The sequence below is a fragment of the Puma concolor genome, chromosome E1 (assembly GCF_028749965.1).
Source record: "Puma concolor isolate L17-30 chromosome E1, mPumCon1.1.hap2, whole genome shotgun sequence".
Lineage (NCBI taxonomy): Eukaryota > Metazoa > Chordata > Mammalia > Carnivora > Felidae > Puma > Puma concolor.
Genome location: NC_141680.1, coordinates 48,428,121 through 48,453,315, shown reverse-complemented (window position 1 = coordinate 48,453,315; position 25,195 = coordinate 48,428,121). Strand labels below are relative to the sequence as shown.

Sequence of the window (25,195 nt, the reverse complement as noted above, 5' to 3'; positions counted from 1 at the left end):
ATCTGCAGGTCACAGGGACTTGGGCCAGTTTTCATTTTTTTTTTTTTCTTCATTAGCTGAGACAGAAGTTTCTAGTACATTTGCAACTATTTTCATATGAGGGTCAGAACTGTTCAAGGTAATAGTCTTAAAGATGAGAGAAGAGGTATAACAAAGGTTCTTCTGAAGACAAAATAATGGAATCACAGATCAAAAAAAATTAGCTACAGCAACTATAAGGGACACAGAAAGAAACTTAACATTCTTCTTTCTGGGCTGCTGTCCATCGTTCATGATCTTTGATAGAGTAGAGAGTCCATGGGTGCCGATTTCATTCTCTGAGTATGGTTTCAATAGTTGCAAGAAGGATTTGAAGATATACTTTCTACTAAGTCCATAATTTTTTTAATATATATTTTTTTTAACGTTTATTTTTTTTAGAAAGAGAGAGAGCACAAGACAGAGAGAAGGGTACAGAGGATCCAAAGAGGGCTGTGCACTGACAGCAGAGCCTGATATGGGGCTCAAACTTGTGAACTGCAAGATCATGACCTGAGTCAAAGTCGGACATTCAACCGACTGAGCCACCCAGGTGCCCTACTAAATCCATCCTTGAACAAATATAAATTTTTCATTTCACCATGGGGTCTCAAATGCATAGGTTCAGTGTTTTTAAAACTTTTTTTTTTTTTTCAACGTTTATTTATTTTTTTGGGACAGAGAGAGACAGAGCATGAATGGGGGAGGGGCAGAGAGAGAGGGAGACACAGAATCGGAAACAGGCTCCAGGCTCTGAGCCATCAGCCCAGAGCCCGATGCGGGGCTCGAACTCACGGACCGCGAGATCGTGACCTGGCTGAAGTCGGACGCTTAACCGACTGCGCCACCCAGGCGCCCCAAGTTCAGTGTTTTAAAAAGAATGCGGATAGAGAAATTTTTCCCAAATTGACTTGGAAAACTGATGTGGTGATCAGCAAGTCCTTCCTTTATCATGGCTACCTACTCCAAAGACAAATCAGAAAGAGACAATATTTGGTAGGTGCAGATAATATTTCAGTTTGCAAATGTTGGTATCTAATCAGGGAAGCAACAGAAATTCAAATCAAATGGTCACTTGAAATTTTTTTCATTGAAGGCAATCTGTGGCATTTTTGTCTTTGGGCTTGGTCAAATTCATCCACAGTTAACTCATATGCAAAGCCAAACTAACTACCTGTAGTTTCCACTAAGATTAACTTCAAGTAATCTTTTCTTCCCTCAAGGATAAGAAGGGCTTATGAAGAAAAATGTGACAGTTTTAGAAGATGTATTCACTCAAACTAGATATATCTATGCCTTGTCTTATGTGTATTTTCAGTTTTATTTTTGAACTGTTAACACTGTCATTTCTGTCCTATTCCTCACAGGAGGGTAGTGGCTTATCTGAGATGAGGGTCATTTCCAAGCCCTGAATGAGTGAATATAGGTATCAATGGGTATGATTATTTACTTGAAGTTTTGTCTCTTGTTCCTTACATCAAGGTGATCTTCCCTCTTTGCCAAGTTCATATATCTAACAGTTCAGGAACAACAACAACAACAACAACACTGTAATTCTTGGGTGAGAAAATAAGAGTGGCTTAAGAACTTGACTGGAAATCATGTTGTACACCTTTAAGTTTACACATGTTATGTGAAAATTATATCTCCATAAAGCTGGAAAAAAAAGAACTTGACTGGGGTAGACACTTGTTAGGAATCTTAAGAATCATTTTGTTGGTACATAAAATAAATGATTGGGAAATTTTCTAACTCTTACTTTCTGATTCCATTTAAAGTAGCTATGAGGTGATAGGGCTGCAGCAAACCTCCCTTTTAATTCCCTGGGTATGGTGGGGGAGGGTAAATACATTCTTTTTCACGGAAGAATTTATAGCCTGCTGGAGAAAATATAGACAGACAGTATTTCAGAATCAAGCCTTTCACCCATGATGCCAGTTTATAGAACACTGTTGAGAATATACAACCAGTGCCCATCTTGAAAGCTAAAATTTATATTGTTCACTCTAACCTGGAGTTAGATTGCTCTGGCTGGCCCATTTCAACTCATTGGATAACACATTTATATGAGAAGGAATGTTCCATTTGGCTTTTTTCTTTGTTGTATCATCTCTGTTGCTTAGGTTATGATGTAATTTGGCAGGAATCTCCAGCTGATAGCTGGACATGGCCATTAACACAGCTGGCCAATTTCATCTCAGAACAACACAACTATGTAAAATGGGATCTGTATTTTTCAAAATCCAAGAGCAAAAAACTGCTCTGGCTGGATTTTATAGAAGTCTTATCAGAAACTGTTAAAACTTTTTGAAAGAAAGAAGATTAAGGTAAAGCCAGTTCTATAAAACAACAAACTGATTCTTAGAGCAAACAGCAGTTTGGAGCCAAATCTCTTCCTAAAAGACCAGTAACAGAATTTGTTCCGTAGCCTGTCAGCATCTGATGAGATTATCTGACATAAATGGTCTTTTTTTCAAAGTGAAACATCTAAGGAGTCTAACGAGGCAGACAGGATGCAACTCAGAGTTGGGAAAATAGCCAAAGTCTGCTTGGATGGGATGGTGACACTAAGCAGAATGCAGCAAAGCAAATGGCTCTTCTGTTTATCTATTTTCAACCATGAAAGAACATAACACAGACGGGTCGTGCACGGCCAATGAGAGGGAGGTGGTTGGGGAGATATAAACTGATCACTGGTATCCAAAACAACATTAATTAAACATTTATTGAGCTATTTGTCAGACACTGACTGTCTCTGCTCTCAAGGAACTCAAGGTTGAGTAAGGATAACAGACAAATAAAAAATACACTACTATCCAGTGTATACGTTTTTGGAGGTAACGCAGAGAAAGAAGTGTCTGTGATCTTTAGGAAGAGATGTTAATCTGAGATAAATGCTGAAAGAGCAATAGAAGACTTACAGGCATGCAAAGACAAGGCGAGGCATGCTAGGCACAGGGAGAGCACATAGGAAGTTCGCACTGATGTGGGAAACAACATGTTTATTGTTACTGGAGTTACTAGAGAAGCCAGGCAATAGATGAGGCTAGAGATCATGACTGGTCTTCTTAAGAATATGCTAAATCACTTCATTAATGGTTCAGGTGGTCAGTAAAGGGTGGTAAGCAAGAAAGTGACATAAACAGATTGTGGCCCACAAAGATCACTTTGGCTGAAGTCACAAGGGAGATGAATCAGGAAAGGGTGACAAGATCAGCTAGGAGGCAGTTGCAATAAGGCAGGCGAGGATGATAAGGGCATGAGTTATGGGCATCTTGTTTACTTTGAGAACCCTTGCTTCTTTTGGGTCATAGGATGGTTCAGGCCCTCCAGAGTTGCTAGAAGCTTTTAATGCTGGTCTTGGTCTATGCTCGTAAGACAAGGGAGAAGAGGGAGTGGTGAACAATATTGTCACCTTAACTGCTTTTCTTCTGTACTGTTCCATAAGAAGTCTATGGAAACCCTGTGGGATGGGAGGAGACCAGCCAGATGGTGAAGGGTGGATGTAGGCAGATACTATTTGGAAGGATAAAGAGGCTGCAAAAGGAGGACAAAGGCAACTAGGATATTCTATTGACCTGCTTTTAGAAAACCCACTATATAAAAATTATATCTCAGTTAATATTTCACTATATGCCAAGATAAATTTCACTGATTCTAAGATGCGCTTTTTTTCCCTTCACGTTTTAACAACTCTAAAATTGGGGTGAATTTCGCAAGTGATGTGATAATAAAGAATGGTGGCATTTGATAGGCTGAGGGTTTCTTTTTTTGTAGTAGCACAAAAAATAATGGCTATATAGTTTCTTGCAGTTAGTGGTACCTTAGAATTGATATAGTAAATGATACAGATTGTTGGGAACATCACAACCATTGTATTTTCCTGAGGTAAAAATTGTGTTGTTCAGACCAGGGATGTAGGTACAAGACCCAACCAGCTGGCTGCAGGTCACAGACCTTCATTCTCTATATAAAGGGGACATATATAAGATTTTGTCATTGGAGAAATAAAACATCACAGTTCGATGGGTCATTATAAACTGTAAATGACTATGTGCTACAAGGTAGAAAGGAACACGTACGTATATTTAGTAAATCCATCACTATAGACCGAAAAGCAACTCGTAGTCTCTTCAATATTAGTAGTGAAGGTGTAGGGACATTTTTACATAGTGCGAACATAATTTCCTAGAAAATTTTCTGAAGCCAAATAACTGTTTATAGATCTGTAAGTTATATTACAAATGCATTTTATTCTAGCTCTATTTAAAAAGCATTTTATGTTTATAATGCTTAAATTATCTCAATAAATATCAAGTTAAACACAACATAATTCCGTTTACAAGCAAATTGACATGAAGCTTGGATTTATTTTTTTTTTTTACAATCTTGAGATATGGTCCATATTTAAATAAATTAATGTAGCAGACTTCGTTGCACACCTTAAAATGATGAGATATTTAAAAAGACCTGAGGGCACACAGTTTTATTCTAATAAGAAACTCCTATCAATAAAAGTAAGTCTTCCACTTGGTTCACTCCCTTCTTGAACATTTTTAAGAAATTCTTTCAAGTACAGCACTAAAATATGCTTGATATTCATCACTATGATTACTAGTCTTACAATTCCTATCCCCTATCACCATCAGGCCATATTTATTTATTTATTTTTTTGCCCTCCCCTGGGGTTCCACGTGGCCGGCCTGGCAACACAGTGCTGGGAAAGGTCGAACTACCGGGAAGCCCCAACATGTCCGTCCCTTCTGCAGCTCTGTTGCAACATACATACTCCAGAACTGCCGACATCCTGGTCAGTTCCTTCTCCTCAGTTTGTCCTCTAGCTTCCCGTAGGGGAGAGTCCCGGAGACAGCAGCTGTTTCCAGCTGCACAGTTTCCTTTAATCTGTCACGGGCTCTTAAGCTGCAGCTGCCTGGCATCTGTTCCCTTTGGCTCTTACAGAGGGAGGGATTGTTTGAGAAACAAATTCCTGAGCTCTGGACCATTCTACATGATGTTAAAGAAGCCATGAAACCTATCTATGATTTTTGCCATCAATGGAAATAAGACAATTTGATAGATAGCTCATTGTAAATTTTAAATGAATTCAAGTGCCTTCTTTATTTTTAGTAACATTCTGACTCTAACCAAAACACATACCCTTCTTGTTTAATAAAATATTCCCCCTAAATTGGCCATCTCAATATTGGTCTACCTCTGGCAAATATGATACGTATCTGTGGTGACTCTACAGCTTTCATTGCCCTGGTCTCATAAAAACACATAAAAGGTTACTAATGTTTCTCCAGATGTTCCAGTTTAGACTTGGGGGAAAGACAATAATCATTTCCTGCAAAGGCCACAAAGAAGAAACTTCTGTTTATGTGGTAAGTACCAAGCAATATAGAAATCTCTTGGCTACAGATCAGAAGGGACTGCCATGGGCTGTGCCTGAGACGGTGGTCCCTTCATTTCGTATCCGGAGAGCAACTGTACTTGTAATGTAGCAGTGTAACCATGTCAGATACCACTCCGCCTGATAACACTTGGTTAAGCCGGAGGTATGGATACAGATTGAATCTCCCGGTTTACAACTGCAGGTGGAGCCATTTTGATGGGAGAAACATTTACACGTAACTACTGCAAGGATCACATAAAAGAGAGGCCACAACTATTTTCTGCTCTGGTTTGGCACACTGGAAGGAAATTTTTAGTCTTTTAAAAATATTTGGCAACAGGAACACGGTAAAGTTTTGGTTGAAAGAAGACTCCGGTGCTAATGATATAGAGAATCCAAAGGGAAAGAGGAAGAAGGCCATTGCTTGACTTTTCACTTTGGCTGAATCAATCTCCAGTACAAAAGCCATCGAGATGGAGACTACCAAAGGTATACCAGAGGAAAAATCAGGGTGTGAGATGCAGCGTGTCCCCACACAAATACAACACATTTATGAGAAAAGACAGTAATGTCCATGAGAAGTACCTGTCTCTCCCCAGAGACTGTCAAAGCTGTTGATCTGCGCTCGCTCTACTTCTTCTTCATCTTTTTCTGGAAGATCAAGTAGGTAGGAGACAATCTGAAACAAGAAGTTGTGTCAGCTCACACTTCAGGTGGGAAACTATGCTACCAGCTCTAGCCTGTGAGGTTTGAAAGATACCTGGATGACCCAAGGGTGACAAGATCTCTTGCACACGAAAGAAATCAGAACTGACTATCCCAGCCAAGAAACCCAAAGCTTCCATGATGAGCATCTGTTTTATCGGGTACGGTTTTTTTTTTTTCAAAAAAAATTGTTAATGTTTATTTATTTTTGAGAGAGACAGACAGAGCATGAGAGGGGAAGGGACAGAGAGAGAGAGAGAGAGAGAGAGAGAGAGAGAGGGAGACAGAGAATCCAAAGCAGGCTCTATGCTCTGAGTTGTCAGCACAGAGCCCAATGTGGGGCTCGAACTCACGAGTTGTGAATCATGACCTGAGCCGAAGTCAGACGCCCAACTGACTGAGCCACCCAGGTGCCCCTATCGGGTACGGTTTCTATGTTTCTCTTCAACACCATTCACTTACATAGCATGTGGCTTTTAAAACATTTTTTATTCCTTGTATTTAAGTTGAAGAAGCAAGCCCTCATTCTCCCAATAAAAATACCAATAAATAAAGAGAAAATACTAATCAATCAATAAAAACCAGAAAGCAAATATGGAGAAAATCTAGGGCTGTATTTCATCAGAGTACAGCAGTGATGATTTTTTTCCTCTCAGAAATACCAAGACAGCTGTGGGGACAGCAAAGGGAGAATGACTACTGACATGAAAGCAAAAGTGACAGCTGTTTCCAGGGATCTGTCTGTAGAGAGAGCTCACAAACCCACTGATATTAAATATTCCAGTTTTACTTAATATCCCTTCGGTGGCACATCAGGTCAGTGGGCAGGGTAGCTGTGTCACTGCAGCAGCCCATGCCCCGTGAGCCAACAGTTACTGGCCCGTGACAGCCGAGCATTGCATTGCCAGTTTTGTAAGCTGGTTGCTGAATGAAGGTGTTTGTTTAAAGTTAGGTAACAACCAACCACATTATCTTAAAAACAAAGGTTAAAAATACAAAATTTCATGACTTCTTAATTATTTAACTACATTGTGCATTGTCTGTACTCCTGATTGTGTCTGTCTGGTGGAGACAGCACACAGTGGTGTGCTGTGCCTCTGTGCATCTCTTCACAACCCTGTGCTCAGGGCTGTAACATGGGTCACTCTACATCAGCTGCGGTGGGAGAATTTACACCTTGGAAACTGGCAGACATTTCACATCGAGTTGATTTACTGCAAAAGCTCCAAGAAGTTCCAGTTTAATTAATATAATTGGTATGAGGGTAAGTAGTAGTTTAACATAGATCACATATCAGATTTAATGACAATAAAATTATTGGGAAAAGAGAAAATTGGAGTGTAGCTCCATTTGTAAATGATTGCTGAGATGCAACCACAGGTTGACTTAAGATATGAATTTCACAAAAATCGAGCATTTCATTAAAAGTATTGTATATTTCATTATTTGTAAACTGTGTGCTATGTGTTCTTCATAGCCGTAAAATGTACACACACACACACACACACACACACACACACACACACACACACTTCTGCTCCACTACACTACCCTCTTGGATCTTGGAGCTAGATGTTAAACATTTTCTGGCAAGTATCAATTGCATATATTTGCCACTATATTATTACTATCAGTAATAAATAAATTAGCAAAAATACAGTTTGTATAGTGTTTAACAGTTTTCAAAAGCACCTTTCGTACCAGCTTTGTAAAAAAAAGTATTCATTAGACCCATTTTCCTGATGGGCAACTAAAGTTCTAAGAGATTAGGTAAATTACCCAAGGTCCAGAGAGAATGAGTAGCAAACTGGGACTCAAACCTGGTCCTTCTGAGATTCCAAATGTTGTGCTCTTCCCTTTCCAAACCGCCTCCCCATGTGAATGCAGGTCAGTAAATAATCCTGAGGAGCCCAGTGTCACTGTCTGTTATATCAGAGTGGCAAGATGGGGAGGAATTAGACTGGCCGATTTCCAAAGTACTTTCCAGCTCTCAAGTGCTATATTCATAATTCTACATATGCTGGTAGTTGAGAATTCAAGTGCTGCATGGAGTTCAATTTCCTATTCCTCAAAGCAGTGACCAAAAAGCTAATCCATACTAATTAGGCTGGTAATTTTGTAATAATGCAACCCTTTTTAGCCTGTTTCCTCAGTCCTTCAATACACGGCTTGGCAAAAACCCCCCAAGTCCTCAACCTTATCACCTGTTTTCTTACCTCGGTGTAGCCCATGCTGGCCGCAGCGATGAGGGCCTGTTGGATGGCGTGGCTCTTCTTAAATACTCCTTGCTGCTGGCCGGCCATCGTCCAGTCACACTGAATCAAAAACTTGACAACCTCCAGATGACCTCGGAGTGCAGCATGGACCAAAGCGCACTGCCCATTCTTGTCCAAATGATCCACCTCGAGGGGAAGGACAGAGAAATGTGTGTGAACAAAGACTTGTGGCCGCACTTCTGATCCAGTCACACTGGCCCACTGCACACGACTACAGTACCAAGAGTCATCCCTTCCCATATCCTGAACCATTCTCTAGAGAAAATCTAGAAAGTTCTCGCCTACTCAGGCTAGATCATTGCTGAGCTGTAACTCTGGTAGATATCCCTCAGGGGAGAACTTCTTTTCATAAGGCCAGACTTTTGTTTTCACAGAAAAAGGGACCAAACAAACAAACAAACAAACAAAAACCCGACCAAAACTCCCAGCTCCAGCTTTGTTTTCCTGAGATACATTCTCCTTTGTCCTCAAATAGTTCTTTTCAGACCAAGATTTGAAAGACTGTAGCTCTGCTGGCACAAAAAAGTGTCTTTGAAATCATGAAAGGGAAGAAAAACATTCTGAAGCTCACATTTTTTGGTCTTCCAAAGAAGCAAAATACCTCATATCATGAATCATACTTTTGACCACCAAGCTTGGCGGAGGGCACTTCTTCCTTCCAACGGGAGGGCGGAATCTCAAGGATCTGGCCAAAATGGCTAGCGGTACTTGGAGCTTGAGGCTAGACCATGTTCCAATAGCAGCTTTGCTAGCTGCAGTGGTGGTTACAAGTGTAGGTTGAAAGAAGAGCCTGGTTAAGATCAGTCTACCATAAGCTAGCTACAAGTTTCAACAGAAGAGTAGCCTCGCCTGGCAGGCAGGCTTCCAGGGGTAGTTAGAGCACCTGAAACGTAAGTTCTCCACCTGGTTCTCCCCAGTTTTAGTTCCACCCGGCAATCTATTCAACAAATGTTTATTGAATGCCTACCATGTGCAAGGTACCACACAGGATGAAAAGGTGAGTAAGACAGTAAATATAGACTCTGTTCTCAAAGACTTTCAACCAAGGTAGGGCAGGTGCGACCAATATAAACAAAAGCTTATCCAACAAGGAATAATAAATGTCATATGGAAAGTAAAAGTGCAATAAAACTGAAGAGAATTCCCAACTAGAATCAGGAACAGATTCTGAAGGAAAGGTGCTATAGTCTGAATGTTTTTGTCCTCTTGAATTGTATGTTGGATTTCTCACCCCCAGTGTAATGATATTAAATGGAGAAGTGATCAGTGTCCTAATAGAAAGGTCGCAGAGAGCTTGCTTTCCCTGTTCCACTATGGGAGGACACAGTGAGAAGGTGCTGTCTATAAACCAGGAAGCTCTCACCAGATGCCGGATCTGCTGGCACCATGGTCTTGAGACTTAGTTTCGGAACTGTGAGAAATAAATGTTGTCTATTAGCCACTCGGTCTACGGTATTTTGTCATAGCAGCCCCAACAGACTAAGAAAAGGCCCATCTCAACTGGCTGAGATAGTTAATGACTAACTCTAGTTGTTGTAAGGTAAGGCACATGAAGGGGAAGTTTCAACTACAAAGTTGAGAGGGTCTTTTGGGACCAGGGTATGGATACTTCTGAATGCCAGGCTAATTTTAATCAGTAGGTAATGGAGGGTCACTGAGAATTTTCATGCGCATACTGTATTTTCAAAAACTAAGAGGATGAATAAAATGTGTTTTGGCTCATTGGAGAAATGATTAATTCCTGGGCTGGGGCATTACTAGTAAACAATGAGTATGGAACATCTTGTGGTGCCATAAAGCACAGAAACACTCATAAAATAATTTAGTGGAAGTTGAAAGGATACAGGAACCAACTTGAGGGAGGTCCCAAAGGCCAAATCTTGGGCAATTTGAGCAAGAAAATAAATAATAATGGTAATGGGTTACATAGGTCATAACATAAAATAAATAAAGGAACCCATAGTGCTATAAATAAATAATCCAATACATACACGGGGAGAAGGGACAACTCTTCTTTACATTAAAATTCTAATTAATAAATGTTGAAGGAATGAGGGAAACAGAAACTCGTCATTAGGCAAAAACACCATAGCAATCATTATTGCAGCAAGAATCTCTGACAGGTGGGATCCTAAAATCAGTGAGCAAAAGCATAAGAAACAAGCTATCTGCCTAGTCTCAAAGCATATCCCTAAAAGATACTTCTTAATTACAAAGGGAAACACAGTGGCTTCAGAACTGAGAAATCTGGAAGGCACAGTCCTGCCCAAGGGAGAGAGGTTAGCATCCCTGTAACAAGGGATCTGACGATGAGGAAAGATCTATCTAAAAGATCTCTCATTGGGGTGCCTGGGTGGCACAGTCGGTTGAGTGTCTGACCTCAGCTCAGGTCATGATCTCGTAGTTTGTGAGTTTGAGCCCTGTGTTGGGCTCTGTGTTGATAGCTCAGAGCCTGGAGCCTGTTTCAGATTCTATGTCTCCCTCTCTATGCCCCTTCCCCACTCATGCTCTGTCTCTGTCTCTCAAAAATGATTAAACGTTAAAAAAATTTTTTTTTTAAAGATCTCTCATCTAATGGTGAGAAAAGATCAACCTACAAATGAAGAACATTCTAAAAATAATAATATTCTACAAATAACTACAAATTCTTCAGTATTTTGGTGCTGATGCCATGGGAGAGAGTTTGAGGGTGGAGAAGACCAAAGGAGAGAATCTCAGTGAACAGTGTCATTAGGAGAAGGAAGAGAGAAGAGCAACCAGACAGGCAGGAAGGGAACCAGGCCTGTGCTACAAATTCTGGGAAACGTGTCAATATTGCCAACACTATGGAGAGGTTTAAAGGGGTGAGGAATGAGAAAAGTTACTTTACTTGGTGATTGGCAGTTGTTAACAACTTTTGAGAGTAGCTTCGGTTGAATGTCAAGAGGTTAGGTGTTTTGTTCGTTGGTTGGTTTTTAAAGATTTTATTTTTAAGTAATCTCTACACCCAATGTGGGGTTCAAACTCACGACCCCAAAACCAAGAGTCACATGCTCCACTGACAGAACAAGCCAGGCATCTCCTCCGCCATTTTTTTAAGGAATATTTTTTATTAGACCCTGAAAGAGATGAAAAGAGACTTTCTCTCTTTTTAAAAAGGCTTTATCACTTTTAATTCTCACGGTGACCCTTTTAATCCTTTTGATGGATGCAAATAGTGAGACAGAGGTTAAATGACTCATCCAAGTGCTCACAGAAAGTAAGTGTAAATGTAGGCTTTGACCATGTGACGTCTGATCCCAAAGTTTTTTATTTTAATGACTTAACTACTCTTTCTTTCATGGAGGCCAGACTACAAGTGGTGAAGGGGCAGTGAGGAAGCAGGTAGAGATGGCTCATAGGACAGGATTAGTGGGTGTGGAAGGGAAGAGATGGAGTGGTGCTTCCAGTCAGCAGGAGGGTGGGAAGTTGCTGTCTGGGTTACAGGACACATTCATAGGTTTGTTGAGAATTCAGAAAGAGAATGAAACGAAATGTGAGAGAAGAGCAACACAGAGATAGAAAACACAGGTGGAGCCAAGTGCTCTGGAAAGGAAGGGAAGCACTTCCTCTTCTGAGGCAGCAGTGAAGCGAGCGTAGGTAAGGATTAATAGTCTTGAGATGAAGGCACATTGAGATGAACTCAATCTCGGTAATGTAGGAGGGCAGGAGAGGTTGGGCAGGATCTTGGGAAGAATGCAAATGATTTCCGTATCTGCTCTGGGGAAAACGAGAGAGGGCTTAGAATGAGAACTGGGCAGTAGGGAAGATCCAACTGAGATCAGAATATGAGTTTGCAGCAGTAGTAACAAGGTCCAGTTGTTCTGTTTTTAGGGATGTTCATTCAAATGAGCAGGATTATAGGTGGACATTATAGGTCTGTGTCACAGTAAATATCCAAGGCTCTGGGATTTAACTGAGAGTCTCGAGTCCCAGTTCCCGAAAGTCTCAGGAGTCCCCCCCTTCTTCCCTGGTAAGAACACTGGACACCTCAGAATGAGGTCATACATATTACTTATATTTCACCGCAAAACCACTAAAATCGTCAGTTTGTTTTCAAGACAAACAAAATGCCACAAGGCTACAATTTTCCTTAGAGGCCGACATTTTTGAGACCAGCATTTTTCTTTTCACCAAAATTTTGAAAGAGAGTTTTCTTTCTTTCTTTTTTTTTTTTTTTATCAGCAGCTCTTGAAATACCATGAAGCAAACACTTTTTCAGAAAGGTCTTCTGAGAATTAAAATACACCAGCGGAGACACTTCTGAGGGCATGTGAATCATGTTCTCCCCATACCACTATGGCGCTGGTCCTCAAGGCTAGGGTCAGGGAGTCTGGCCCCGGTTCTCACCTCCGTGGCTAGTTTTCCTTCTCTACATATGAAAGGCTCAGAGTCTGTGGGCACAGTTCAGTTAGGCCCTCCCAGCGCAGGGTCTTTGCTCCTGCACTTCTTCTTCCTTCCTCACCCTGCGCCCAGTAGAAAACTCCTTGGCAGTGAGGTGGGGACTTTTTGTGGCTGCTGATAAACGCAGTTTCCTAAGTACCTCCCAGGGGTTTCAAAACTGTGTCCAGGTGTGGAATGGCCAGTGGCAAGTGGACACACACCGGGCTCCCTGTGATTTGTTCCCTCATGTATTTGATGTGCTCTGCCTAGACTCGCGAGGTAACACAGGAGACAAGGAAGACTCTACAGCAGGGAGGGAGGAAAAGGGAGGAAAGGAAGAGGAGCAGAGTGGGGCAGCCATTACCTTGGCGCGTTTCTTGCACAGCAGCACAACGATGCTCAGGTAGCCTGCTGCCGCGGCATAGCCCAGAGGAGTCAGGCCGCTTTCCGAAGATGCATCCACGTTGGCCCCAAACTCCAACAGCAGGGCCACCATTTCTGTGTAACCAAGATGAGACTGCACACACAGAATTGGAGCATTATTTAAAACTTCTGTCCGGTAATTAATGTTGGCACCTCCCAAGATCAGGAGTCGGCTGACCTGGAAAGAAGTAAACAGAAATTACACACAGGCCAAGATCATTTGCAATCTTTCAGCCACCTTTAATCAAGTCCCCTGGGACCCCACAACAGCACCCAGCAGCATCTAGTAACTGCCCTATTTTATAGTCTTCACTTGCTCCTTTCTCAATACTTTGCCTTTAGAAAGGGTGGTAAAATGTCTCCTTTACATGAGCTGCTCAATCATGAGCGCAAATGTCACCCACACAGTAGTTGTGTTCACACAGTCTCTGCTAAGTGAACAACAGTTCAGAAAAGCTCCTACTGACACAAAGCCTACCTGAGATCAATTTACTGCCTAGAAGCAGGAGCACCTGATCCTATAAACCAGAGCCAGCTCAGAGAAGGTAGTAGTTTAAGAGGGCTGGTCTTCAATTCACAGAAAAAAATGCAACAATTTAAAATACATCCGATTATTACTGCTTCTCCGCCTTTTGGCTAAGACCAAGTGTAAAATACATTAGATTATCAATAAAAGACTGACTGGTAGGAGACAGTCTAAGGCAAGTCAAAGATCAATTAAACAGCCACTTAAATGTCCTAATTTTTTTTTTTTCAACGTTTATTTATTTTTGGGACAGAGAGAGACAGAGCATGAACGGGGGAGGGGCAGAGAGAGAGGGAGACACAGAATCGGAAACAGGCTCCAGGCTCTGAGCCATCAGCCCAGAGCCCGATGCGGGGCTCGAACTCACGGACCGCGAGATCGTGACCTGGCTGAAGTCAGACGCTTAACTGACTGCGCCACCCAGGCGCCCCTAAATGTCCTAATTTTACTTTTGCACAGCTAATTCTTTAATCTGTCATTTACATGCATTTACCTTTATATTTGGAGTGTAGAGATTTCGTAAAGATGCCAATGCCATGGAAAGGCCTTCTGTGCTGTAGGAGATCCAGAGACCTTGGAGGATAGAGGAGGACACGCCAACTTTTTTACTCAAACCCTGAAAAAGAAATCAAGTCAATTATTAGCCCAGCTCAAGAGGACCGTCGGTAGTGAGTTAGTGGCCTTTAGGTTTGTTGTACTAATAAATGAGAGTAGAGTCTTGCCTTAACAATGTCCATGGCCAGCAAAACCAATCTACTCATGGGGATAAAGACTAGTCCTGTGGCAACAAGCTAACTTAAATGGTCTCTATCTTAGCAGTCTCTGGCAACAAATCTACTGATTACCCCTCTTTTCTGCTATGCTGGATGTAATTCTTTCCCCACATCTTTTCTGACAAAGATAATGCAGTGTGGTCACTGATTTCCATCTCATTTTCTTCCTGGGCATTTGGGAAAAGATGTTTCCCAGCTTCCTTTATGGTTAGGTGGGCCATTTGACTGAATTCTGGCTGGTGAAGTATGGGCAGAAATAGTATGTTGCATCCAGGCTTGGCCCCAATCCCCCCCACCCCCCCACTTTCTATTGCTTCTCTTGACTGCGGGCTGGAAGATCCAGCGGAGGAGTCTGAGGCCCTAGACTATTTCAGAACTACTACATGGAGGGAGCCTGCCTAATAATCTTCCCTGAACTGCAATGTGAGAGAGAAAAAACCGTTCTCAAATCACTGAGATCCTACAGGTTTGTTATAGCAGCTAGCACCCCTCACCGTGACTAACACACCCTAAAGTGATCACATCTGTTCATCCCTACAAAAACAACATAGGTTTGATTGCCATCAGCAATAAATTTTCTCTAGTATGACTGAATAGGTCCCACGCATGTACTAATGTTTGCCCCCTTCACCTGGCTTCTCCAAAAGGAAGTCAGAATAATTTTGAAAATTTCTGGATAGTCATATATTCTCTGGCAATCATTTTACTCTTCTGCCTATATCTGGGTGAAGTGAGTTAAAGCAGGAAATCCTGAGGAAAGGAAGATACTAACAATGAAGTTTGGCACCTAATAAGTGGATCTGGGGAGGTATTCTCTTAAAAAACTTAAGCTACTTTTGCCTGCTTTGTTCCTTGAAATGCAGGTTGTTTTTGCCTAGAAGACCTGCATATGTCCAAAACAGCAATTCATGGCCAATCTTATTTTATTTATAATCCTGCCCCTATTCCCCAGTCCCCATGACTGAATTATTTTGAAGCAAATTCCAAACATCTTTTAAGTTACAATATAACTATTTCAGTAAATGCCTCAAAAAAGATAAGGGCTCTATTTAAATTTTTATTTGAGAGAGAAAGTGAGAGAATGCTAGAGAGTGCAGGTGGGAAAGAGGCATAGAGGGAGGGAAGGAAGGAGGCAGGGAGGGAGGGAGGGAGAGAGGGAGAGAGAGAGAGAGAGAGAGAGAGAGAGAGAGAGAGAGAGAGAGGGAGAATATCTCAAGCAGGTTCCATGCTCAGCACAGAGCCCGATGCAGGGCTTGATACCACAACCCTGGGGATCATGACCTGAACTGAAATCAAGAGGGATGCTTAACCGACTGAACTACCCAGGTGCCCTGATAAAGGCTCTTTTTAAAACAAAGCTCAACATCATTATCATATCTAAAATTAACATGGACTCTATAATATCAAATATCCAGTGTTCAGATTTCCCTGACTGCCTCAAACAAAGAAATAATTTATTTTGGTCTGAATTGTGATCCATAAAAGGTCCATATGCTATAAGTGATTTTAAAACACTTTAAAAATATAAATAAAAAATTAGATATTCTTCTATTAATTTTATTTATTTAATGAAATTTATTGTCAAATTGGTTTCACCCAACACCCAGTGCTCATCCCAACAGGTGCCCTCCTCAATGCCCATCACCCACTTTCCCTTCCCCCCACCCCCCATCAACCCTCAGTTTGTTCTCAGTATTTTAAGAGTCTCTTATGGTTTGCTTCCTTCCCTCTCTGTAACTTCCCCTGCCCCTCCCCTTCCCCCGGTCTTCTGTTGAGTTTCTTAGAATCCACATATGAATGAAAACATACGGTATCTGTCTTTCTCTGCCTGACTTATTTCACTTAGCATAACACTCTCCAGTTCCATCCATGTTGCTACAAATGGCCAGATTTCATTCTTTCTCATTGCCAAGTAGTATTCCATTGTATACATAAACCACATCTTTATCCATTCGTCAGTTGATGGACATTTAGGCTCTTTCCATAATTTGGCTATTGTTGAAAAGTGCTGCTATAAACATTGGTGTACAAGTGCCCCTATGCATCAGCACTCCTGTATCCCTTGGGTAAATTCCTAGCAGTGCTATTGCTGGGTCATAGGGTAGATCTATTTTCAATTTTTTGAGGAACCTCCACACTGTTTTCCAGAGTGGCTGCACCAGTTTGCATTCCCACCAACAGTGCAAGAGGGTTCCTGTTTCTCCACATCCTCTCCAGCATCTATAGTCTCCTGATTTGTTCATTTTAGCTCCCTCTGACTGGCGTGAGGTGATATCTCAGTGTGGTTTTGATTTGTATTTCCCTGATGAGGAGTGATGTTGAGCCTCTTTTCATGTGCCTGTTGGCCATCTAGATGTCTTCTTTAGAAAAGTGTCTATTCATGTCTTCTGCCCATTTCTTCGAAACTGGATTATTTGTTTTTCGGGTGTGGAGTTTGGGGAGTTCTTTATAGATTTTGGATACTAGCCCTTTATCCGATATGTCATTTGCAAATATCTTTTCCCATTCCATTGGTTGCCTTTTAGTTTTGTTGATTGTTTCCTTTGCAGTGCAGAAGCTTTTTATCTTGATGAGGTCCCAATAGTTCATTTTTGCTTTTAATTCCCTTGCCTTTGGAGATGTGTCACGTAAGAAATTGCTGCAGTTGAGGTCAGAGAGGTTTCTTCCTGCTTTCTCCTCTAGGTTTTTATGGTTTCTTGTCTCACATACAAGTCTTTCATCCACTTTGAGTTTATCTTTGTGAATGGTGTAAGAAAGTGGTCTAGTTTCATTCTTCTGCATGTTTCTGTACAGTTCTCCCAGCACCATTGGTTAAAGAGACTGTCTTTTTTCCACTGAATTTTCTTTCCTGCTTCGTCAAAGATTAGTTGGCCATACATTTGTGGGTCCAATTCTGGAGTCACTATTCTATTCCATTGGTCTATGTGTCTGTTTTTGTGCCGATACCATGCTGTCTTGGTGATTACAGCTTTGTAGTAGAGGCTAAAGTCTGGGATTATGATGCCTCCCACTTTGGTCTTCTTCTTCAATATTACTTTGGCTATTCAGGGCCTTTTGTGGTCCCATACAAATTTTAGGATTGCTTGTTCTAGCTTTGAGAAGAATGCTGATGCAATTTTGATTGGGATTGCACTGAATGTGTAGATTGCTTTGGGTAGTATTGACATTTTAACAATATTTATTCTCCCAATCCATGAGCACAGAATGTTTTTCCATTTCTTTGTATCTTCTTCAATTTCCTTCATAAGCTTTCTATAGTTTTCAGCATACAGATCTTTTACATCTTTGGTTAGGTTTATTCCTAGGTATTTTATGTTTCTTGGTGCAATTGTGAATGGGATCAGTTTCTTTATTTGTCTTTCTGTTGCTTCACTATTAGTGTATAAGAATGCAACTGATTTCTGTACATTAATTTTGTATCCTGCGACTTTGCTGAATTCATGCATCAGTTCTAGCAGACTTTTGGTGGAGTCTATTGGGTTTTCCATGTATAGTATCATGTCATCTGCAAAAAGTGAAAGTTTGACTTTATCTTTGCCAATTTTGATGCCTTTGATTTCCTTTTGTTGTCTGATTGCTGATGGTAGAACTTCCAACACTATGTTAAACAACAGCAGTGAAAGTGGACATCCCTGTCGTGTTCCTGATCTCAGGGAGAAAGCTCTCAGTTCTTCCCCATTGAGGATGATATTAGCTGTGGGCTTTTCATAAATGGCTTTTATGATGTTTAAGTATGTTCCTTCTATCCCAACTTTCTTGAGGGTTTTTATTAGGAAAGGATGCTGAATTTTGTCAAATGCTTTTTGTGCATTGGTTGACAAGATCATATGGTTCTTATCTTTTCTTTTATTAATGTGATGTATCACATTAATTGATTTGTGAATACTGAACCAGCCCTGCAGCCCAGGAGTGAATCCCACTTGATCATGGTGAATAATTCTTTTTATATGCTGTTGATTTCGATTTGCTAGTATTTTGTTGAGAATTTTTGCATCCATATTCATCAGGGATATTGGCCAGTAGTTCTCTTTTTTTGCTGGGTCTCTGTCTGGTTTAGGAATCAAAGTAATGCTGGCTTCATAGAATGAGTCTGGAAGTTTTCCTTCCCTTTCTATTTTTGGAACAGCTCGAGAAGAATAGGTACTATCTCTGCTTTAAATATCTGGTAGAATTCCCCAGGTAAGCCATCTGGTCCTGGACTCTTATTTGTTGGGAGAGTTTTGATGACTGATTCAATTTCTTCACTGGTTATGGGTCTGTTCAAATTTTCTATTTCTTCCTGTTTGATTTTTGGAAGTGTGTGGGTGCTTAGGAATTTGTCCATTTCTTCCACGTTGTCCAGTTTGTTGGCAGGTAATTTTTCATAGTATTCTCTGATAATTGCTTGCTTTTCTGAGGGATTGGTTGTAATAATTCCATTTTCATTCATGATTTTATCTATTTGGGTCCTCTCCCTTTTCTTTTTGAGAAGCCTGGCTAGAGGTTTATCAATTTTGTTTATTTTTTCAAAAAACCAACTCTTGGTTTCATTGATCTGCTCTACTGTTTTTTGTTTTTTTTTTTTTTTTTTTTTTTTTTTTTTAGATTCTATATTGTTTATTTCTGCTCTGATCTTTATTATTTCTCTTCTTTTGCTGGGTTTGGGGTGTCTTTGTTGTTCTGCTTTTATTTCCTTTAGGTGTACTGTTAGATTTTGTATTTGGGATTTTTCTTGTTTCTTGAGATAGGCCTGGATTGCAATGTATTTTCCTCTCAGGACTGCCTTTGCTGCATCCCAAAGGGTTTGGATTGTTGTGTTTTCATTTTCATTTGTTTCCATATATTTTTTAATTTCTTCTCTAATTGCCTGGTTGACTCATTCATTCTTTAGTAGGATGTTCTTTAACCCCCATGCTTTTGGAGGTTTTCCAGACTTTTTCCTGTGGTTGATTTCAAGTTTCATAGTATTGTAGTCTGAAAGTGTGCATGGTATGATCTCAATTCTTGTACACTTATTAAGGGCTGTTTTGTGACCCAGTATGTGATCTATCTTGGAGAATGTTCCATGTGCACTTGAGAAGAAAGTATATTCTGTTGCTTTGGGATGCAGAGTTCTAAATATATCTGTCAAGTCCATCTGATCCAATATATCATTCAGGGCCTTTGTTTCTTTATTTATTCTTTGTCTATATGTTCTATCCATTGTTGTAAGTGGAGTATTAAAGTCTCCTGCAATTACCACATTCTTACCAATAAGTTTGCTTATGTTTGTGATTAATTGTTTTATATATTTGGGGGCTTCTGAATTTGGTGCATAGACATTTATAATTGTTAGCTCTTCCTGATGGATAGACCCTGTAATTATTATATAATGCCCTTCTTCATCTCTTGTTACAACCTTTAATTTAAAGTCTAGTTTGTCTGATATAAGTATGCCTACTCCAGCTTTCTTTTGACTTCCAGTAGCAAATGATAGATAGTTCTCCATTCCCTCACTTTCAATCTGAAGGTGTCCTCAGGTCTAAAATGAGTCTCTTGTAGACAGAAAATAGATGGGTCTTGTTTTTTTTTTTTTTTTTTTTTTTTTAATCCATTCTGATACCCTATGTCTTTTGGTTGGAGCATTTAGTCCATTTACATTCAGTGTTATTACTGAAAGAAACGGGTTTAGAGTCATTGTGGTATCTGTAGGTTTCATGCTTGTAGTGGTGTCTCTGGTACTTTGTAGTCCTTGCAACATTTCACTCACAGAGTCTCCCCTTAGGGTCTCTTGTAGGGCTGGTTTAGTGGTGATGAATTCCTTCAGTTTTTGTTCAGTTTTTGTTTGTTTGGGAAAACCTTCATCTCTCTTCCTATTCTGAATGACAGACTTGCTGGGTAAAGGATTCTTGGCTGCATATGTTTTTCTGTTCATCACATTGAAGGTTTCCTGCCATTCCTTTCTGTCCTGCCAAGTTTCAGTAGATAGGTCTGCGACTACCCTTATGTGTCTACCTTTGTATGTTAAGGCCCGTTTATCCCTAGCTGCTTTCAGAATTCTCTCTTTATCCTTGTATCTTGCCAGTTTCACTATGATATGTTGTGCAGAAGATTGATTCAAGTTATGTTCTCTGTGTCTCTTGGATTTCAATCCCTGTTTCCTTCCCCAGATCAGGGAAGTTCTCAGCTATGATTCGTTCAAATACACCTTCAGCCCCTTTCTCTCTTCTTCTTCTGGAATTCCTATGATATGGATATTGTTCCATTTGATTGCATCACTTAGTTCTCTAATTCTCCCCTTGTACTCCTGGATTTTTTTCTCTTTTTCTCAGCTTCCTCTTTTTCCATAATTTTATCTTCTAATTCACCTATACTCTCTTCTGCCTCTTCAATCCACGCTGTAGCCACCTCCATTTTGTTTTGCACCTCATTTTTGCATTTTTTAATTCATCATGACCATTTTTTACTCCCTTGATCTCTGTAGCAATAGATTCTCTGCTGTCCTCTATGCTTTTTTCAAGCCCAGCGATTGATTTTATGATTATTATTCTAAACTCTTGTTCCGTTATATTGCTTAAATTGGTTTTGGTCCATTTGTTAGCTGTAGCTACTTCCTGGAATTTCTTTTGAGGAGAATTCTTCTGTTTTGTCATTTTGGCTAGTTTTCTGTCCCTTATGTGTTTTAAAAGCTTGTTGTATGCTCTGCACCTGTGAGCACTGCTATATTAAAGGAGGGTCATACACTGTCGAGGACCTCGCCCTTCAGAAGGTGTTTTTTTTTGGGGGGATTGCTACTTGCTCTCTGTTGTTGTGACTTTGGTTATTTTATGACCCTACTTGTAGTAATATTTTGGACCCTCCACCAGATGTGCTTTGATTTGTTCTTTGGAGTAGCCCTATAAAGGAAAACAGATAGACAAACAGGAGACAAAAACACGCAAGCACACAAATAACACAAACAAACAAAAACAAAAACCTAAAGGCTAAAAACAAAAAGCCCAAAAGCTGTTTGTAAAGAAGACTGTAAGTAAAGAAGAGGATAGAGGCAGTGCTGATAGAAGAGCACATACAAAGAGAGAAATGAGAGGAGTGGGGGGTGGGGAGAAAAAATAAACATTGATTAGGCAGAGAGACTAAAAGGCTTAATCCAGAGAGAGAGAGAAAGGAAAATAAAGAAGGAGGTGGGGAAAATGAAACGAAGATAAAGTTACCCAGACAGAGAAACTATATGGCTTGGTTATATCAGAGAGAGAGAAAGGAGGTATAAAACATGTATCAAGACAATGGATTAAATATGTTTGTTTAGACAGACTAATAACCAGAGTAACCAGCCTAGGGGAAGGAAGAGATAAGGAGGAGAAATGGGGAGAGGGGGAGAATATATCTATATATCCAGAATTGACCTAGGGTTAATCCAGGCAACGCTGCATCGCTTGTCAGGAGGAGCTGTCCGCAGGGTCTGTGCCCCTTGGGTGGACACACAGTTACCCAGTGCAAGGGGGCGTGGTTTGGCATATTCTGAACCCACCTCCACTATGGGCCCTGGGAGTGATCCCTGAGGCCCCGCCTTGGTGGTGGTGGTGGTGGTGGTGGTGGGGCGGTAATGATAATCCCCCAGTCTCTTTTCCACGGAGCCGGACCGGTGGACTCAGTTTCAATCAGCTTCACTGTGCCATGGGCGCAGATCGGGCGGTCCTTCTCACTCCACCAACTCCCCTGACCCAGCGCTTGGCTAGGATTCAAAGTCCCGCTCCGTGCGCTGTGGCACTGTGGGCCTCCCAGTGCGGCGATATGTAGTCCTGGCTGGCTTTGTCTGTGCCACAGCACTTCAGGGAGGAACGCCTTCTCCCACTGTGGACTGAGCCGCCGTCCTCACCCTCACCTCGAGCCACTGGGGTGGCGGACGCAGGCAGCCTTTGTCTTTTCCCACAGCACTCTAGGGAAATGGCGGCCTTATCCTCCCGCAGACTGTGCCCTTGGCCCAGCCACCGTGCCTGGGGGTGGCGGATGCAGGCAGGTTCTGTACTATCGCGCAGCCCTCCAGGGAGGGAGCCACTTTCTCCAGCTGCGGACCGAGACCCTGACCTATACCCGCACCCAGGCCTGGCTCCCCTCTTCTCCCCAGGTGCTCGAACAGGGAGCTGGCCCCAGTCCGAAGAAAGCCCCGCAGTTAGAGATGGGATGCCTGTCAGTCTCAGTCCGAGGTCTTTCTCCTGTCCAAATAGGGTCCTGCACTTCTCTAGCCGCTCTTTCTCTTCCCTTTGTCTCTCTGCAGAAGAGGGTCTCTCCCCTTCGTTCCCACGCGGCCTTTTTTTAATCTCCCCCAGTTCACGGTTACCCACCTATCTTTTTTCCCAGCTTTCATATTTTCTTCATAGTAGATTCAGTCTCTTTTCCTCCCAGGCTCTGGTGTTCAAAGTCCTTTGGCTTCTACACTTCTTTGTTTGAGAGGCAGGGGAAGTATGGATTCCCTAAGACCTGACTGTAGATGGCAGAGGCATGTGTCTGTCTTTGTGTTTCCTGTCTAACCCTGCCAAAGGGGATGTCCCAGGCTGAGACTCTGGGTTCACCTGCATGGGTCTGCACGGGTCTCCTTCTATTAATTTTTTAAACAAAATATCGTGGACATATTCCACACATGTACTCACGCTTTTGCCTCATTCTCTTAAAAAATTTTTTTTTCATGTTTATTCTTTTTTGAGAGAGAGAGACAGAGTGTGAGTGGGGGAGGGGTAGAGAGAGAGGAAGACACAGAATCCGAAGCAGGCTTCAGGCCCTGAGCTGTCAGTACAGAGCCCAACGCAGAGCTCGAACCCACAAACTGTGAGATCATGACTTGAGTCGAAGTCGGATGCTCAACGAACTGAGCCACCCAGATGTCCCTGCCTCATTCTATTTTAAGAGAGACATAGTAGTCCATTATATGGATGTATCGTAAATATAATTTACTTAAGTCACGCCCCTAGAGATGGGTATTTAGGTATTCTGTTTTTTTCCTTACTATTAGAACTATGTTTCAAAGGTCATCTCTGTACATAGATCTTTATACACTTGTGCAAGTATATCTGTAGGATGTATCTCTCGAAGTGGATGCTTTTGTATTTTGTGCCATTGTAACAGGGCTTTGTCGATGTGGCTGGACTGTGTCTAAACACCCAATGTGAAATTGACAATTTGACAAAACGAGGAAGGATGATGCTAACTACATCTACTCTTTTTGTCTACCCTATCCTAATGATAAATAATGGACAAGAGGGTGAGTCAGAAAGGCTGGGTAAAATCCTGGCATAGAAGATCTTTGGGTTCCCAAAAGCATACTCCCACGCTGGAAGGCTGAAACAGAATCCAGTTTTAAACCTTCATACCACACAGGGATTATTCCCACTTTTATCCTCCTCCACTATTTGAAAATGGCTGCTAAATTTCTACATTATCCACATCCTCTCTGGCCTTGAGGAGTTGAACTCCGTTGTGAATCTCTCCGCCAGTATCCACTTGGCACAGCAAGTGGGGTGCTCTGAAAAGAGTAGCAAGGACTGACACATTTTCCGATTGCTCGTTATTACTTTAGGGCTTCTTTCATTTGTGCTACCAGCAGGGACATCAATTGCAATCTCTCTTATTTGGCTAACCAGTTCATATGCAAACAAATAAACTGAGGCAAACACATTGTTAAGTAGTTATGATTATTTTCACATATGAGATTCACTATTTGGAAATTTCATATGAGAAACATATTTCTGGTTCTTTTTGGAATAACTCCAAGTGCTACTCATTCAGTGCTGGAGTCCAGGCAAGTTAGGGTCTAGAGCTCACCTCCAATGTAGATCCTGGAAAACCAGGAAATTTAGCTCTGATTCCCTCTCTGGGCCTCAGTCTCCTGTGAACCTCACCAAGATCTTTTGAAGAACAGCCCACTATATTAACCAATTATACAGAAATATCATTAGAAATTAATATTTGTATCCCTCTTAGGATCCCTTGTAGGGCTGGTTTAGTGGTGATGGATAAAGAAACTGCGGTTTATATACACAATGGAGTACTACGTGGCAATGAGAAAGAAATGAGAAATGAAATATGGCCCTTTGTAGCAACGTGGATGGAACTGGAGAGTGTTATCCTAAGTGAAATAAGCCATAAAGAGAAAGACAGATACCGTATGTTTTCACTCTTATGTGGATCCTGAGAAACTTAACAGAAGACCATGGGGGAGGGGAAGGGAAAAAAAAAAGGTTAGAGAGGGAGGGAGCCAAAACGTAAGAGACTCTTAAAAACTGAGAACAAACTGAGGGTTGATGGGGAGTGGGAGGGAGGGGAAGGGGGTGATGGGAATTGAGGAGGGCACTTGTTGGAATGAGCACTGGGTGTTGTATGGAAACCAGTTTGACAATAAATTTCATATTAAAAAAAAAAAAGAAATTAATATTTGTAGTCCAAGAGAGGAAACAATGGAAGACAAGCTCTATACATTATGATTGAAGGAAAAAAAGGAAGGGAATCCAACATTTATTCAGTATCTACTATGTGTCAGGTTCTGTGCTAGGGCTTTTTTATATATTATCTCTTTTAATCTAATCTCCATGACAGTCCTATGAAGTAGAATTTACTACTATTTTTATATAGGAGGAAACAACCCAGAGCGGGCTAAGTAATTTGCCCAAAGTCATACAACTATTAAAAAGTGGAGCTGGAATTAGAAGCCAAGTCCTTTTAACTCTAA

At 41.2% G+C, this 25,195-nt stretch overlaps 1 protein-coding gene across 11 annotated transcripts in view; it reads right to left on the bottom strand.

The window, feature by feature from the left end:
- The window catches only part of TANC2 (tetratricopeptide repeat, ankyrin repeat and coiled-coil containing 2), a 377,119-nt gene that overhangs the window by 22,671 nt on the left and 329,253 nt on the right, over positions 1-25,195 (bottom strand). For all 11 annotated transcript variants that reach the window (XM_086687668.1, XM_086687670.1, XM_086687671.1 and 8 more), the window contains 4 exons: positions 14,238-14,360; positions 13,160-13,396; positions 8,335-8,520; positions 5,999-6,092 (listed from right to left, as the gene is read on the bottom strand). In XM_086687668.1, coding sequence (XP_086543794.1) covers positions 5,999-6,092; positions 8,335-8,520; positions 13,160-13,396; positions 14,238-14,360 — 640 coding nt within the window. The remainder of the gene's footprint in view (positions 1-5,998; positions 6,093-8,334; positions 8,521-13,159; positions 13,397-14,237; positions 14,361-25,195) is intronic.